The 18794-nt window shown below is 30.4% G+C and overlaps 1 protein-coding gene across 5 annotated transcripts in view; it reads left to right on the forward strand.

Annotated features, from left to right (window-relative positions):
- LOC145842036 (uncharacterized) overlaps window positions 1-16007 on the forward strand; it is a 31965-nt gene extending 15958 nt beyond the window's left edge. For 3 of the 5 annotated variants that reach the window (XM_082949387.1, XM_082949390.1, XM_082949392.1), the window contains exons 5-16: window positions 523-783; window positions 1059-1200; window positions 1692-1798; window positions 2371-2469; window positions 2759-2905; window positions 3191-3396; window positions 3964-4352; window positions 5436-5505; window positions 6623-6795; window positions 7540-7652; window positions 13316-13658; window positions 14609-16007. In XM_082949387.1, coding sequence (XP_082805513.1) covers window positions 523-783; window positions 1059-1200; window positions 1692-1798; window positions 2371-2469; window positions 2759-2905; window positions 3191-3396; window positions 3964-4352; window positions 5436-5505; window positions 6623-6795; window positions 7540-7652; window positions 13316-13658; window positions 14609-14880 — 2322 coding nt within the window. In that variant the 3' untranslated portion in view covers window positions 14881-16007. The remainder of the gene's footprint in view (window positions 1-522; window positions 784-1058; window positions 1201-1691; window positions 1799-2370; window positions 2470-2758; window positions 2906-3190; window positions 3397-3963; window positions 4353-5435; window positions 5506-6622; window positions 6796-7539; window positions 7653-13315; window positions 13659-14608) is intronic. The other 2 variants (XM_082949389.1, XM_082949391.1) reach the window with 2 other exon arrangements.
- The last annotated feature ends 2787 nt before the right edge of the window (window positions 16008-18794 follow it).

Raw genomic sequence — 18794 nt, forward strand, 5'->3', positions numbered from 1 at the left:
CTTGTTTACACAATACAACATCACATCAACTTGATGAAAACTTGATGAAAAGCGTCTCGATCGTGATAAGTTGAGAGGTAGTTTCGTGATAAATCCGAAGACATCAGGTAGTCTGCCTGATTGTTTTGTCAACAAAAACTTTTGCGCATTTTTCGTTTTAAATATCAGCAACACAGGTGTTTAAGACTTGATTAGCTGTCAGTTTGACAGATTGCTAACTAATAGCCAATGTTTTGTGGTCTAGCTGGCTTTTTAGTTCAACGTAAACATGAAGTTCAATAAAGAACTATAAGTTCTAAGCTCTGTATGCCTACACAAAAGCAATTTTAGATTAATATTTCTGTAACTTTTTTTTTACTTTTTCCAAAACTGTATACCGGCTTTAAAAAATCAGCTCGTACTTTCACATAATTTCTGGTGAGCTCACCACATCGTATAAGTTCAACTCATTGAGCTTATAATATGTTTACATAAATTTTAAACAAAGCATTAAAAAAATTAACAACCAATTTTTTTTCTCAGGTTTCTCAAGCTCAGGACGTGCTGACGATAAAGACGTCGGCGATGATGAAGGCGCAGGCGCAGAACGTCAGAGAAAGACAACAACAGCAGCAGCAACAACAACAGCAACAACAGCAGCAACAACAGCAGCAACAACAGCAGCAACAACAGCAGCAACAACAGCAGCAACAGCAGCAACAACAACAACAGCAACAACAACAGCAACAACAACAACAGCAGCAGCAACAGCAACAACAACAGCAGCAGGAGCAGCAGGGTCAGGTTGGTGTGACGTCATAGTGTATTTTGTTGAGTTGTTACTTCATAGTGTTCTGATTTAAGAAGCGCTAAGTCGTGAATTCTCAAAATGTTAAGATTTTTAAGGAGTTTTTAAGGAGCCAGGGCTGTGCGGAAAAAACTTTTTGTCTATTACTGATTTAAAACGAAATCAGTTGCTTTTAAATTCAATGCGTAAAACCCTAAGATACATTGCGTTACTCAAAACGTTTAAAGGTAACAAAACATCTGACTAACTGTTTCAATTTTTTATCACGCAGCAGGCTCAAGTGCAGAAGCATAACTACCAACAACAGCAACAGCAGCAAGCGAAACAGAACAACATTTTCAAGAAGAGCGCAATGCAGCAGCAGGAGAATGGAATGAAGAGTGATCAGCAGAAGCAGGAACATGAGAAAGAACGTTCGTTGAATAAAATATATATTTTTATTTTTTACTTTTTTTTAAGTTTAATAGGATATTTTTCAGTATATATTAAACTTCTTAACTTATTCTGTACACAACTAAACTAAAGTTATGATTTTAACATATTAGAAGCTTGATGATGAGTTTAAGTTTAATATTTGAAAAAAATAAACAGTTAATGAGGTTGAGTTTGTGGAGTTCAAAAAATGAAACCAGCTCGTTTATGTGGTTTTTATAAACAAAAAGTAATTATAATAAACTTTGCTTTATCAGTTTGTACAGCTTGACCTTAGTGTTTTTTTCGACCTTTTAATAAACTTAAACTAATATATTAAAGTCTTAAACATATTATTTTATTTGAGTAACATACTTGGTAGCTTCCAGGCTTTTCCTATCTTAACGGAATGACTATTTTCTTTAAACATTACAAATTTACTAAAGAAGCTCCTTCTAAAACTTCAAAATTTTTTAAAACTAATTTTCCGCAGAAGAGAACAAACTGTTTGAGGAGCTCATGGAGGAGCTGAACAAGGAAATAGAAACCAGCAAACCTGCGAACAGGGGGAACCACCTGGCCGGACCCGGCGTGAGTGTCGTGAGTTGAAAGTTGATTTTATTAAGGAGAGAAAAAAAACGTGCGTTTGTACCATCGTAAAAATGTTGAGCGCTTACAAGCATTTTTTAATCAACCTTTTAAAAGGTTGGTTACATCTTGTACACTTATGTATTTTAGTTGCGGGATTTTTATTGTTTTCGCAACTTAGTTTTAAACACGCAAAACTTTGAACTTTAAAAAGATTTTTTCACACAGTTTTGTTAACCTTTAGTAAAAGACTTAAACCACCATTTGGTCTACTGGGAATTTATTTTAATTTTTACACTGCTTTTAAACTCATAAAAAATTGTAAATTCAGCCTTAGAGGACTTGTTACCACTAGTTTTCTTTTTGTGTTTTTCTTTCTTGGATAAAGGTACCATTTATGTTAAACTATATAATTCTAAATCTTTAAAACTTAACAGGTTTTATTAAAACTTCTTGCAGATCTAGTTAAAATAATTTACCAATATTTCTTTTTGTTTTTACTCCTTTTTCATAACAAATCTAAGCAAAAAGTAGACTATTATTAACTCTGGTAATTATTTTTTTACCGATTTTTTAATTTACAGTCCGGAAACGCAACTGAGTATTTTCCTCCGGAGCTCAACGATTTAAATTTGTGCCCGCTGGTCTCCGTGAACACATCTCTGGAAGACCTTTGCAAGGAAGTTTGTTGTATTTTTATATATTTTTTTTTAAATATAGGTTTTAGTAAGTTCTGCATATTTTTACGAACCAATTTTAGAAATTGCTTCGAAAAGATTTTTTTTTAGCTCTTTCAAAAAGGTTAAGTGTTTGTGTTAAAAAGTTATACTTTTCCATCAACGCAACCTAATACGTAACAAAATAATTTTCTGCACGAATTGAAACTTGCAACTCAACCGCTCGCACACTTAAACTGTTCTCACCTAAACAATAACACGTTTCGTTTTTACAAATTAGAACAAAAACCAACAGGAAAGCATCAAGAAGGCGCCCACCCCTCATTCACAGAGAACGACCCCGTTGAGCCTTCCCAACCGGTCCCCACTCGTCCAGCAGGTCAACCAGGAGGTGAAGGTCAACCAGAACGGGATGATCGGCGGGATGAACAAGCTGCAGCAGGTTTTTAACTTGTCAACCTTTTTTTGGTTTTGTTTTTAACTTACTTTCGCCCTCTTGTTTCATGATAAACCTTTGAGGTTTTTGTTCAAACACCTTCAGTTGCGTTACTATTAACCATTAAGTTAGGTCAGTTTTAAACTTTAGAATAAAAATAAAACTTTGTTTTCTTTTGTTTTGTAAAAGCTAAAGACATTTAATTATGTTCAATCTTTTAACAAAATTATATCATACTTTATATTAACCAAAAAGTCTTACACACCACCAAACTGATTTTTACGAACACAGCAGAGCAGAATGCAGCAAATGAACGCTTCGAACCAGCAGGCCAGCCAAAAGCAGAAGATGATTCAAATGAACCAATCAGCGCAGATGCAGATGAACCAGCCGGCCAATCAGAGGGCGCAGCAGCTTCAGTCGCAGCAGATGATGAGCGGCAGCCCTCAGCAGCAGCAACTGCAGAATCCCACCAACACCAGCAAGTACATAGAAAAGTGAGTGGCTTTTCTGTACCCCTGTAGACAAAACGTTAATCTGCGTCCGTGGTGTGCAAATCGATAACTGAAAAGTTTTTTTGTAAATAAAAGGTCCTTGGATCAGTCGTTGTGAGCGCTTCTTTGACGTTTGATAAACAATTATAAATAAAGGTGTGTATTTGACCGTACAAATCTTGTAAAATTTTGTATATCAGATTTATAACTTTGGAAAAAGTGAGAAACTGTATTTAGTCTAATTCTTTTTTTGTACTGTTCTTTAAACTAGAAAAAAATATCCTTATTTTTTTTATTTTAAGGTAATTAACTACTAAACAAAAAACATAACAACTAACCTTAATACAGTTTGAACTAAAAATGATAAACTGTATGTACTTAAACCTTCTTTTGACACCGTTTCTTACTCTAGAAACTCTTCTATCAAACTTTTTTGCTGCTAAAATAAATAAAAAAAAAACAGATAAAAAACTATTAGCAAATTTCTCACACAGTTTAAGACAGTTTGGTACAAGTAATAATTAGTTATACTTTTATAAACATAAACAGTTAACAAGTTTTTTACTCTAGTTTGGAGCAAACCGTGAACACCTCGCTTGAGAGGTCCGTCCCCATGTCACCCATGAAGCAAATGGTCGACTCTATGACGTCACAGTCGCCCGTCATGACGTCACAGTCACCCAGCATGACGTCGCAGATATCGCAGATGCAGCAGCAGCGTCAGATGCGCATCGGGCAGAACGTCGTTTCTCCCCAGCAACAGATGACGTCACAGAGCCCGTTCATGCAGCAGAAGAGCCCCCAGATGACGGCGCCCTCCCCCGGCAACCACCACCCCGGTAACCAGGTTGCCAGGGGCCAGATGATGGCGCAGGGGGCGAGGGTTTACCAACAGGGTATTCCCCAACAGCAGGGAGGGGAGTTCCCGCAAGTGTCCGCCGCTGAGATGATGAGGAGAGGTTTGAATTGCTCGATTTATTTCAATTGGTTTTTTTAAGTGTATATTTTTAACTATTTTTTAGCTATATAAGTAAAACTGATAAAAAGATATTTAAAGTTTTTTAGTTAAAATATGTGTATAACTAAAACTAGAGGGTGTTGGTGACCCAATATTCAAAGGTTTAGTTTGGTCTGTCTGGTCATCTGAGTTCAGATTGACGACCAGACTTTTTGTTCACACTTTTCCTGCAGGCGGTGCGATGCCTCAGGGCGTTTACGGCCTACTGCTGGCGAAACCTTACTGTTAAGATTCGACATGGTAATTTTTTTATACAAGGCCTAATAATACAAGGTACCACTTAATTAATATGTGTACTAGGCATGACAATTTTGTTAAAAATGCTCTATATAGGAATTTGATTGGACAAAAAGAAAGAAATTACACACTAGTAAAAAACAAGTATCTTTAGAAAATAATAATGTATTTTTAATACACACACAAGAAAGATTTTTTTTAATGTCTATTGTCTAGGTAGCATGCAAAATATTAAATAGTAAACTTTTTTTAAGTTTTTTTATTTCGAATTTTAAATTTAATTAGTCTTAGGAGCTGTAGATAAACATGTGAAAAACCTAAAAAATGTTAGAAGTATTTACTATAAATAGAATTAATTGCAGAACTACGCGTAATTTGGCACACATGCTTCTCTTAAAGCGTGTGAAAAAATTTTGACCTAAAAGTTTACTAATTTAAAAAAATAATATTAGAAAAGTCAGTTGACCAAAGTTTAACAGTTCAATTTAATTTATTTTCGAAACGAAAGTATGAAAATCAAAACTTTGCTATCAAAATTTCAAATAGTCTTTGGAAAAATTTTACTTTTCACCAACTCATAGTAATCTCAGTACCATGTTAAATGTTTTAACATTCAGAAAGTTAAAAATTGTTTTAAATTCACAAAAAAAAGACTTATACCGAAAGGTGTGTTTTCGGCGCGCCCAGTTTGATTGAGAGACTGCATCCGAAAATTTTGTTAATCTCGAAGACATTTACTACTTAATGGAACAATTTTTATGTGAATTGACGTGTGCTATTTTTACAGAAAACTTGAAGAAGATGAGACATGAGGAAGAGATGAAGAAAAGAATGCAAATTCAAAGCATGCAAGCAGGGTATGTTGTTTTATTGGAATAAGTGTATAATTGTTAAAATTGTAATAAAAATTTGTGTTTTTCGTTTATTTCTGTTTTATATAGTGCTACTAATTGATAATGTGCTAATAGAAAGTATTTTTCTAACCTTTAAAAAAACTGATATGTGTTTGAATTTAAAAAATAAAACTTGTACTAACTTGTTTATTAAAACCTTCCATGTTGCACTACTAATGATTTATCCGGTCATGTTTTCTTTATTACTGTTCAAAATTTAAAGCAGCGCAAGAATGACAAAATGTAATTTAATTTTATAAAATCATATGTATATAATTTAATATTCAAACTTTAATTGACAAGACGCGTGCTCAATCACTGGTTTGATTTATTTGCGATTGATTAGGTAAGATTACTTTATTAAAAGTTAATTCGCAGCAGCAATGTTCAAATTGTAAATAAACATCTGTGACTGTGAGTTTTAATTGTTAAAAACAACATTGCTGACTAAATAAGCTGAATGTTTTAAGCAACAAAACACTTATTGGAAATTTCAAACAAAAAATGTTCAACAATTTTTTTTTATTATATTTTATCATGCGTTGTAAAACCGTTTACTTAAAATAAACTGGGAATTTTTTCTTAAAAAGAACTAGAGTATTAGTAGAAAGTAGAGTATCAATGTGTTTGCAAACAGCAATTCTTAATTTTGTACACTGTGAGCAAAATTTTTTTGCTTAGTTTCTCTAGGTAAACGAATTCGAATGCTAAAGAAGTCACTTTACAGAACAATATGGCATTTATTAAACTTTTAAAATTATCTGTATCTAAACACTTGTGAGCTACTCTAGGTATTTTTTAGTCTTTATTTTTACTTTTAAGTCCTTAGTTTTGCACAACAGCTCATATGTTACTGCAAAAAACACCAATGTTGATAGATTAGTAATAGGTTTCAAATATTTAAGTAAAACATGGGAACTATCAATGCTTTTGGGCGACAATGTTAGCACAATCTATATAAAAACAAACAAATTTAGTTAATAATAATTTCAGGATAATTAATAATAATAAATAATTATAGACAATTAATAACAGATAATTAATAATATACAATTATTAAAACAAATTTAAATAATTCCAGGATGGTCCGACCAGCAACCGGTGGAAGGATGATGCAGAACGGCATGGTCGTGACAAACGGTTCCAACGGACAGCAAATGGTCCAAGCAAATGGTGTTAATGGTCAGAATGGCGCGTACCCGGTCATGCAGAACGGCGTGAGGGCCGGGTTCGCCAAGACCCAAGCTCAGAAAGGTAAAACAAACAGCAGAAATGTTTTTTTTTTTGTTTTAAAAAGACATAGAATTATTATTAGAACTGTTGCTTGTTGTTTATGAACACTTTTTTTATGATTTTATAACTTCAAAATTGAAAGACCTAGACTCAAAAAGATTTAAAAGTCAAAATTACACATAGTTTCACTAACATATTGTTTTAAGTTTGCGGTTTTGTGCTTTCTTTTTTAAAAGGCATAATAAATATATGAACCAAACTGTTTTACCTAAAAGTTATGTTCAGTTTATCTGCTCCTTACTTAATAGATAATTTCCTCTGATTAAAAAAAAATAGTGCAAGGCTCGTTTAGTTTTTTTCATTACGAACTCAGTTTACAACTATAAAGTTTTATTGGAGCAAAAAAAGTCTTTTGTGGTTGCTCAAACATGTGATTGTGTACACATATTTTTAAAGAACACAAAACTTCTATTTAAAAAATTACTGAAAGTGTTTTTGTATAATGTAAAGTTTAACTTTTTTTTAAGTTTCATTCTTAACGCGTATTTTTTCATCTTTAACACATTTAGAATAAGTATATTTTTTTTACATTTAAATACTACAAAAGACATTTCAAATAGAGATTTTTTCCTTTTTTTTAAACTAAGGACGTTTCAACTTTTTTCCACTATAATTCACTAATGACGTTTCAACTTTTACTTCTTTTTTGCAAAAAAATGACGTTTGTATTTTTTCCATCATAACTTAATAACGACGTTTCAACAGAGGCGATGATGCGGCAGCGAGTGACAAACCAACAGCAGCAGATCGGCCAGCAGATGTCGCAAATCCCGCCCAACGTCACCATGCCGACGTACAACTCCCGCATCAACGGGCAGGTTTGTGACGTCACGATAATACTTATGACGTTGATACGTCGCTTTAGAGATGTTACACCAAAGTTGAAAAATACGTTTCGTTGTAACTGTGAAAACTACTTAACATGCAGTTCATTGTATTAAAAATATACAGAAATGTTACTGTGAAATTTGCAACTTTTATATTTTGTTATTGTTGTATTTCCCTCGCTTTCAACAAGACGACAGAATAACGGATGAAAAATAAAGTTACTAAAGTAATTCAAAAATAAAACATTTTTGCCTTACTTTATAAATGTTACATCCAAGTTAAAAAAAAACTTGTGTTCAATTACGATGCAGCTTGTTGAAAAAGTATAGTTTCCAAGTATCCAGTATAACAAAAACTAAAATGATTTTTTCAAGAAAACAAGCTTGATCTGTTGAACAATTCATAAAAACTAAAGTTTCACGTAAAACCATTCACTGTCATTGAAAATTTGCGTTAAAATAAAATGAAAAAATTTGCTGAGTGAAAATACTTACAATAAACTATTTTTTTATCCATGTTTTGTTGTAATTAAGTTACAAAGTAGATTGTTGCGTCAAAATGCAAACAAAAATCAGCAACCTACGTCATAATAAGACTTGAAACAAGTGTATTACGTTACTGTGAAAACTTTCAATGTGTTTTTAAACAAAATCAAGTCATAAGTTCAACACAATTATACAGCTTTTGTAATAAAACTAAACATTAAACACTAAAACACGATTTGTTGCAAAAAGAGTGTATATTATATATTATACAAACTTTTAACATCTTAAAAACTAGAATGATACAATTTTAACACTAGTTTGAGCAATATATTTTTGATTTTTGTTTTAGTTTAAAATTTTTCTCCAAACATTTGTTAATGTAAATACCAAAATTCCGTTAAATAAAAGCTTAATATGCTTAATTATTTTTCTCGTAATTTTTTATAACACTATTGTATACTACTTTACAAAGCCCAAAACACTATTTTAGTTTGTATATAATTAAACAGATAATAAAATACTTATATGTTTATTAATATCTTTGACAACATTACGACTCATGTAGAAAGCATTAATATATATATTTCTAGTAATTATACCTTTTAAAGCAATGTTAAGTGCTTTATTTATAGAAACTTTCTAAAAATAAAAAACGAGGTAGAAACGTGTTTACAGAAATAACATTTGTTCACTAAATAGATATAAAAAGTATAAATTGAATTATTTACTAAACGACAATTAGTAATTTGTAGAAAACCAATATGCAAAAGTGGTTCAGCAGCCTTTTTCATAAAGCATATTTACATTTAAACACTGTGTAGGCTGAGCTTTTGTAAATTAAATTCTTCTCATATTTATGTTAAAAGTCAATTGCCTTATATTCAGCGGTTTTAGTTTGCCGAAAATAGTAACTTTTCTGAAGACCTAATAAAATTTATGCTCATTTATTTTATGTGTTGCAGCTTAGTCACAAGATGCAACTATTTTAGTCCTGTTAGTGGTTTCTTTTTAATTTTACAAGAACTGACAGAAATATATTTGTGTTAAAAAACTAGTTTTGTATTTATAGTATTGACGCAGAAGTTTTACTCAATTCAAAGGATGCTAAAAACAGTATAAGCATAAAGCTTTAAATTTTAAATAAAAACAACAACTTTTTTTTGCTTATGTTATAGTGGAGTTTTTTATATAACTATAAAAAAAAATTGTCTTTAAATTATTTCTCTATTTAAGACTAAATTTTTTTATTTATTACAAATCAAATGGTAGCTTTAAAAACAAAGTAAATACATAAACAAAAAACAAAACAAAAACCAACATGTTTTTACAATTCACCAGCACGCAAAGTGTGGCAGCTAAAAATATTTTTATCAAGTTGTGCTGTTTGTGTGGCCTGAAATAGTTGAGAAATTTTATTTGGCTTAAAGCTAATTTTATTTCTGCACCGAAGATTGACGTTGTCTAACATAACAGCTACTTTAGCGAATTTGTGTGCTTCAGAACGAAATGTAAACGTGTTTTATTTTTTATCCAGAGTTGCAAATTTTCAAAAACTTATAGTTTTTTAGCAAACAGTTTTTAACAATTTATTGATCGTTAGCTTAGATTAAAAACATATGTTCATTTTTTTTAATTCTCATATTGTTTCAAAAATAAGGCTATTTTTAATTTTTCAAGTTTAAAATAGTGATAAGCCCTGACTATAAAAACACTGTTATGTATTTCCTATAGAGTTGAGATTATAAAAAAATAACTCTCTGTTGTTTAAAGTTATATTGGCTTAATCCTTAAACTTTAAAAGAGAAGGTTTGAGTATGAAATACCTGCTAAAGATATGAAAAGCAAAGTCATGATAACTTAACAGCAATCGAATTCAAAATAATTTCGTGAAAGAACCTGATGTAAAGAGCTAAAAGTAGTTTTAGTTGTTGCAAAACACGTAAAGGTTTTTTTCTAGTGGTAAAACTTGAGTAAAGCCTTTTAAATGGAGTTCACCGTAAGCTTTAACACTTTTTTAGAGTAAAAATACAGCTATGATAACTTACTGAAATAAAATCAATGTAGTAATAGAAGCAAAATTTATAGTTAACAGTTAACAGAATAAACAAAATGTCTAGAAAAAATATCTTGCTCTTATTTTTTTATCTTTATCTCAAATTACTTACGTTTTGTGGGCAAGAAAAATCTTAAACTTTTGTAAGTTAAACAGTTCAACACTAAAAAACAAACAATGCACTTTTAATTTTTGTTTATGTTTTTACAAAATTGCACATACAAAGTAACAATATGCCTGTACAACTCCAAACATCCATACATCAAAAAGAATTGCTTTGATCATATGGGCACACAGAAATACAAAGTGTTTTTCCTTACATTATTCTCCATTCACGCTTATAATATAATATCTGTGTAAAGCAACAACTTGTGTGTACACACAAACATGTTTTACCTTCGAAATGTGTGGGCTGCTAATTTGCTTCGATGCAAAACAAGTTGTGATATTTTGATTTTGATTAAAAGGTGGTACATGTGTTTTTTTAGTTTTATGAAAATTTTACTCGTTGTAGACAGTTTAAAAACTTTAGAAAAATAAATCAAGTTAACTTTAAAACAAATTTTACCTCCGTAATGTGTAAGCTGTAAAATTAAGATATTTTAATTTTGATCTAAATCCCCTGCGGTAGCAAATAGTTATAGAATAAATTATTTCTCAAGTTCTCTTATAAATGTTTACACTTATTTTCGAACAGAATACCATCAAGTTAATTTTAAGACACCTTTTAATTCATTAATACTTCAATTCAATCAATGCAAATATAATTGGGTTAAAACAGTCATTGAGGAGAAATAGATGTAAATACTTCTACAAAAACTGACTCAAAAAAAAGCTAAAAACAATTAACTATAAAACAACCTTTACACATTTAATGTGTGAGCTCTCATTTTAAATCTTAGAATATTTTTTTTTAATCACTGACAACAAATGTATGTAAGCATATCCTACATATACATACAGAAATCTACATAAATTGAAAAGTGAAAATTAAAATCGAAAATTAAAAAAAAAATACTTTTTAACAATTTTTTACCTTCTTGATGCGTGTGGCCTTCAAACTTCTCACACAACAATTTGTTTACGGCGCGCTGGAGCGAAACGAAATATCAGCCAATCACGACAAAGCATTCTCAGACTTTCCTGCCGACCTCTGTCGCCGATATTTCCGCTCGACGGGAAACATTTTCGCTGATAAAGCGATTTGATGTTGTTTTGATTTGCTTCTGACACGAAATTCTTGAGTGTTGATTTTTTATTGTATCTACTACTTTTATGAGAGTACACATTTTACTGAGATTTTTTCTGATAAAATGATTATGTTTAGCTTGAAAAATATTTTGACTTATTTCTGACACGAAAGTCTTGATTGTTTGTTTTTAAATTTTTCTGTCAATGAATGCACAATGTTTTAAATCTTCAAAACCTGAATAAGTACATTTCGCCATTATCTCAATACTTTTACTGTAATCAATTATTGTTTTCCTTCGATAGCTTATTTCTTTAAATCTGTTTCATTTAACATACCTGATACAAAAGTCTTTGGCTGTCAATAAGTTAATATTCTTAGCTAGACTAACGTTTTTCTTAACTTTTAAGTTTCAGCACAATACCAACCAACAAGCTTATTTTTCTTCTTAAAATCATCTAAGTGACTCAAAGGTTTCAAAAGTTACGACAAAGCGTTTCTCAAAGACATTTTTTGTCTCTCTCTTTAATCTAACAAGACGTAAATCTTAACTACTGATAAGTGCATGCAGTTTTAGTGTGCATTGTCGGAAGCTATAAACGAAAATGCGAATTCTTTAGATGCTAAAAACTTGGTGACAATTTGTTTCCGGTTTACTTACCATACTGCTCAAGTTTGCAGAATAACTCAGCAGAAACGCATTGATACTTCGGCATTGGCCTTGATAAGCTTTTATATCAACAATTATCAAACGCTTATGGAGCACATTCAACAAAGTCTTCTACTCAGCACTCAATTGCAGCCTTTTACAGTAAAAATTCTAATCTTTGGTTTTTAAATACTCAAGTTTGAAGTGCTCATATATACACTTTTGTTTTAATCCGAATCTTTAAACTTGCCAATAAGCTTTCTTTTTGATGTTCTAAAATTCCTGCAGAATAAGTAGCTTTGAATTTACCAACACTAAACTGTGAGATTAGTTAGATTCAATACAAAACTTGCATCATCGAATTTCAAGAAACATTAAGTTCCAACACCTTAAGTTTTGATAGTATTCAGAAAATTATGCACACCATAGCACTTGAAATATTAATATGAGAGAACAAAACGAGAGAACAAAACGAGAGAATGGACGATGCAAACGAGAGCAGTTGAAAGCATTAAGATGTCGTACCTTATAATCAAGAGGAAATTTATCAACATTGTTTACGTTTCGATTTATTATAAGCTGGGATGATTTATGTTGAAACTTCTCATACTAAAAAGGGCGCCAAATAGAGCTATGCAAGTATTTTCTAAAGCTCTTTCTATATCAAAATTCTGCGAGTGCAATACTACTTGTGGGACAAAAAGGTGTCTTTTAAGCACGAAATATTTACTCACAAATCAAAACTCCAAGAGTTTGATGTCGGTGATAAAAAGCAAACTAAAAGTTTAAAACAGTTGTTGATCAAAGAACTTACATAAAAAAAATCAATGAGACATCACACGGGTCATTTGAGCTATAATTTTAATTATGCTATTACATAAATATGTGACTTAATATATTTATGTTAAAACTTTGTAATTCTCAATAATATTGTTAGTCTATGTTTAAACAAAACTTAAACCAAGTGCTATTATACAATTCACGGATATATTTTATGAGTGAGGCAGCAAAACTTTTTTGTTGTAAAGTTAATCACTTACTTGTATAACTTATTACGTTTAACGCATACAAAAAAGTATTATGTTATCTGATAAGCAAAATTTCCCAAAAACACAAATAAAAATCCCCTCAGCATTTTTCCTTTACAAAGGATAGTTATAATAAAATACTGTACATACTTTAATCGAAACTCTTACATATATTATTTCAATTTCAAAAACGAAAAAAAGTGTACCTTTTTAAAATAAATACATATATAATATAGTTCCCCTTTTCAGATGTACAGCGGTCACCAGGGCAACGCTCAGATCCCCACACCCCAGATGGGCCGACCCCAACAAATTCTCCCCGGCAACCAACCCAGTAACCATGGCAACCAGGTCGTCTGCCACACCTTCAATAACCACAACGGACAGTCGGCCCAGATGTACTACCAGCGCAACATGACGTCACAAATGAACGGCATGACGTCACCGGTCGTGACTGGGATTCCGGGTCGCCGTGGCAACCAGCAGCAAGTGGTGCAGAACGGCCACTCGATGGCGGGTAATGGCCACGTGGGGGCACAGATGGTGCAGAACGGTGGCCATGGCAACCAGGTGATTCACCACAACGGCAGAGGTTTTTTTAATTACTAAATTAAGTTTTTATATGTTATTTTTTAGTTTGTTTTCTTAATTAGCTTAGTTTTGCTTGTACAAAATATCATAACTACAATAGTTCTGCTCAAACAAACTTTTTTAAACTTTTAGGATTTTAATCAGGGTTATAGTGATATGACTTTTTTTGATTTAATAATTTTTTATAAGAATTTTTTTATAGTTAAAAACTATTTAATAAACAATGTTATTAATTATAAACAATATTAAGGCATTAGTATAACTAATGTTTGATTAAAAATTTGAATAACCTTTAAATCTATTTTCATAAAAACAACACTTATTTTAATAACTCATACTTTTTTAGTTTGTATAACGTTTTGGCTTCTTAACGTTGAATTTGTAATAAGAGACGCAGAGTAGTTAAAAAGAAACAACAAAACTATATTACATTTTAAAATACTAGAGAGCGGAAGTCATACTAAATATAACGCTGAGAGCTAGAAAACATTGAAACAAAACTAAATTTCTCCATTTAGTAAAAACTATAGCTAAATTCACGCCTTTAGCAAATACTGGTTTATTTTTAAACTCATTATAAACACAAGCAATAGCAAACACTCGCTTGCAGTTTATTTTCGTGTTTATTTTCCCATTTACTGGTGATAAGGGTCGAAAATAAAATGGATTTTTTAAATAGTTTTTGTTTTTGTTTCTTACTACCGTGCAACTCTTTAAAATTTATCGTGTTAAAACAAATAAAAACTATTAGATAACGTTTTTGGATGTAAGATTTTTTTTCTGCAAAGTTTTTAAACAAAAAGTAACTAAAATATAAAACTCCCTACTATCTGAAACTATCGTTTTATTTAAGTAGCTTATTTATTTTAGAGTTTTTTTTTATTCTACCACATTGTTTAACTAAAACAAAAATACTTATAGATACTTTTTTTCATCTTTAAATATTTTCAGTCGGCGGCAGCTTCAACCAGATGCCTAGCAACGGTTACCACGCAACCAACCAGAACTTTGGGGGTTTTACCCAAAACAAGATGAAAACCGGCCAGCAGGGGCGCCAACAGTTGGGGCAAATGTACAACCACATGGGGGCGCAACAGCCGTCGCAACAGTACCCCAGCAACCAGGTTGCCATGGTGACCAACCAGCAATGCGGATCCATAGTGACGCAACAGGAGTCGGCTGACGTCATCAACACCTTTGAGCAGTTCGTCAACTCCAATTGATGACGTAACAATAAACAGTTGAACTCAATTGGAAGTTAGCCTTTTTTAAGGTTTTGACGGTTTAAAGTTAATAAGAAAATAACAAGTAAATAACAAAGACTGTCGTTGAAAAGTACTAACTTTTTTTAGACTCATTATAACTCGTAGGCAATTTCCGCAAAGTTCAAAGTGCAATTTGCATAAAAAGTTTTCTTCACAAAAAAACAAAAATTTCACAAAACCATCAAAAAATTTTAATAGCAAGTTCCCACAACATGCAAAACGCCAGTTCTGTGGATGCAGAAACACATTTTACTTGATAGCATTACACGTTGTTCATTGGCGCAGAACTAGCTGAGATAGTTTGATCGCTACCTACGACAGATCATAGCTTGTTCTGCCTCCGAAACAATCTTTAGTGTGAAACGGCCAAGAGAGTTTCTCCGCGAATGACTTTGTTGGCACGAAGCTTTTTGGTCCGGAAAAACCCGGTGCTGTAACTTTTCTTTACAAAATGCTAAACGACCCTGTCCAGTGGTGCTAATTTTTTTTTTGTGTGAAATTGCACTTTCTTATACTTACTCTCTTTCACGATTACACATAACACAATTTTGAAATATGAAAACCAAGTGCAATTTGAACGGAACATGGTGCTAAGAGTTGTACGTTTACTTTCCCACTTTCGGGTAATCACCCTTGCTGAGAGTTTTTCGCTTTTTTCTTGTATAGTATTTCCTTTTAACCGGTTTGCCAACCTAGACGCGATTTGTACAACTTTTTTTCTGTTACCAATGCTTTAATTCAGTTTGTTTTTTGTATTGATTATCTTTCGTCACAACCCTAAGAGATATGGTATAATTTTTTTAACTTTAGTTTGAACTTTTGTTTCTAACTCACAAAAAGTAATATTAACAAACTGGAAACAACGCTTCAAAAATTCCTCTCTAGGAAAAAACCGTTACAAAATCTTCTCAGAGTTCTAGCTTTTTTAAACGTTAAGGAGTTCCAAAATAACACCTTGTTTTGACCAAAATAGTTTTTGTTTTCCTCGCTAATTTGAGATAAAAGTCATAATGATTAAATTTCGTTGTCTATTCCAACTTTGAGCATTTTTTTGCTTATTTTTTTTCCTCGGCTACTATTCTTTTATCGGCTTTTTATTGTTTTTTTTTCGTTTTATTATCTATTTATTATTTTTATTGAAATAAATATTTTTGTAAAAACAAATGTATGTTTCGTTTTATTTATAGTTAATCAAAACTAGATTAGATGTATTTTACATTTTTAGGTTTATTAAGAAAACAAAACAAGTATTAATTAAAAAAAACAAAACTGGATAAAACGTTTATAAAAAGTGTACCATAAAAGTTTGAAAATCTTTAATTATGTAGATAATTTATTTTCAGTTATAAAGGATTTTTTTTTGTAAAATTTTGCTTTCTCTGCAAACAAGGTAATTAACAATTCTCAATTATGACGCAAGAATAGTACGCAATAGGAGCACGAAATCATATTAGTTTCTTATTGAAATTTTAAACACAACTACTTAATAAATATTCTCGGCTTTCTTTATAAAAACATATAACACTTTTGTTTGTAAACTAGTTCTGAAGTTAATGTTTTTATTGCTTTTCTGAAATACGATTAAAAAAAAATCTGATGACTTTTGTGATCAGTTTAACTTTCAAATAAATTTGTTTTTTAAATATTAATCACAACTGCTTTATAATTAATTTAAGCATACTATTATAAAAAGAACCGAACTAATTTTGAAATTAGTTATGAAGTGAGTTTTTTTTTAATTAATACTTTAGAAGCAATATTATGTTAAAATTAAAAAATTTAAGTTTGCATTACATAACTAATTCCGTTGACCGAACAAAAAAACTAGCTAACAAAAAATTTTTAAACTTTTACATTAATTTACCCATTTGCAATGAGTTGTTTAATTTTTTTGATATTTAATGCTATTTTATTATTTCTAGGAATTCTTTAAATGAAACAACACTATTTTTTTGACAAAAAATTTTGTTCTAAACTCAAAACAATCAGCTTAAAATAGTGCCATAAAACAACATAAAAGTGTTTTAAATAAAGTGTAGATAGATTAAAAACTTAAAAACCGTTTAATTACTAAAACCTAAAAAACCTATTAGATTTTATGAAAATTTATTCCTACCAAAAACGATTAAAAGGTAGCCTTATAATGCAAACGTAAAAATTTGTTTTAAAGCTAACCCAAGTTATTCTGTTACACATACTAAATTTAATACCACACAGATTTCTGTTTAGTTAATAACATTAATACGTTTAAAATGTACAAACTAATAATTTCACTATTTATTGCCGCTACAAGGGTGTTTTTATTTAAGTAAACACTTACAAAAGCTATAGTTCCCTCGCACTAGGCCGCACTGAAAAGAAAGTCAAAGTCGCTCACACTTTTAAGCAAAGTATAAAGAGAGGCACTAAAATAAAAGTATTAATATTTACATAAACACGCAGCTTCAAGTTTATTAGCTGCCAATCGATTTTCGGCCGTGGCGGCTGTAAATAATTCATGAAAATTGTTTCTTTTTTTTTTGCAATCTTTGTGCTGCCGTTCTTGCTGTGAGCGGCTTAAACTCGCACCAGGAGAGAAAGGAGAGCATAAGTTTTTATAGATATTTAACTGCTTGTAAATATATAGCGCGATGATAACAGAGTATTGATTTTTGTTTCGCTTTTCTTGTTCCTCTTCTACTAGGTCTTTTGTTAGTTGATAAAAGCGATATTTTTTTCATATTATTTTAAAGTTTTAAAAAGCTAACTTGTTTTTAATTGTTGTAAACTAATAAATAAAAAAAACAATAAAAACAATAACAAATTAAAGTTTTATAGTGTTTAAAAATATTATCTAAAAGGTTTTTCAGCCAAAATTTTTAAAAGATGTTTATTTAAATTCTTATTTTTTTAAAAAGATATTTTAAACTTTAAACTTTTTTGAAGTACTAATAAAAAAGTTTCAGACTATTATATTTTTCAAAACTTCATTACAAAAATTTACTTTTCTTTTTTTAAACCATGATCACTATAATTGAGATTTCTGTAGTTGTTTTTTACAAAAAAAATTAAAAAGCATTTTAAAAAACATCATAAATTTACAACAATAAAGTTAGTTTAATCATAACTCATACTATTGTTTATTAAAACCATAATATTTTATATTAAAACGACAAAACATAGAGCTCAAAGTTTCTTGTCCTAGTACCTGATGTAATAGTTTGTGTAATAACTAGTTTCAAATTTTATTGAAAAATATAATATAAAGTGCGTAAATTTTTTTTTTCTTTGCGAAAAATTGTCAATAAAAAGTAAACAAAAACTTTTTATTGAAGGCATGACTCTTTTATTTTAATAAAACAAATTCTAATACTTTTCTTAATACAAATATTGTCCAACTTTAAACCTAAAAAAAAACTATTTTCAAACAATTTTAAAAAGTGAGAGTATGTAAGTCTACAAAACGATGATTGACGACAATTCAAAAAAAAGTCCTAAATGTTTTCAACTAAAGTTTTAAAATTTAGTCTTGCTTGTCAATTATAAATTTTTAATATTTTGTTTGTAAACGCTTTACTAGTAACAGTTGCTATCCAAGCAAAATTTTCAAATGTCATCAATAATTACTGAGTTAATACTGGTGTTTTATTTATATTTAGATATTTAAGTTTCCATTGGTTGATGGTTTTTTAAATTTTTATTGTAAAATTATATTATAATCTTAACCTGACATCATAACAATATTCTAACGTGTTTTAGACATCAAGTTTTAATCTTAAGTTATATGTGGACTATGTAATTCTTGTTTGAAGTTTGTTACACAAAAGTAAATAAGTTTCCTTTTGGGTTCATCTAATTTGGAGTAAATAAATGAATAGCTTTAAAAGTCAATG

Source organism: Thalia democratica, chromosome 8 (genome assembly GCF_965202585.1).
Source record: "Thalia democratica chromosome 8, ktThaDemo2.hap1.1, whole genome shotgun sequence".
Classification (NCBI taxonomy): Eukaryota; Metazoa; Chordata; class Thaliacea; order Salpida; family Salpidae; genus Thalia; species Thalia democratica.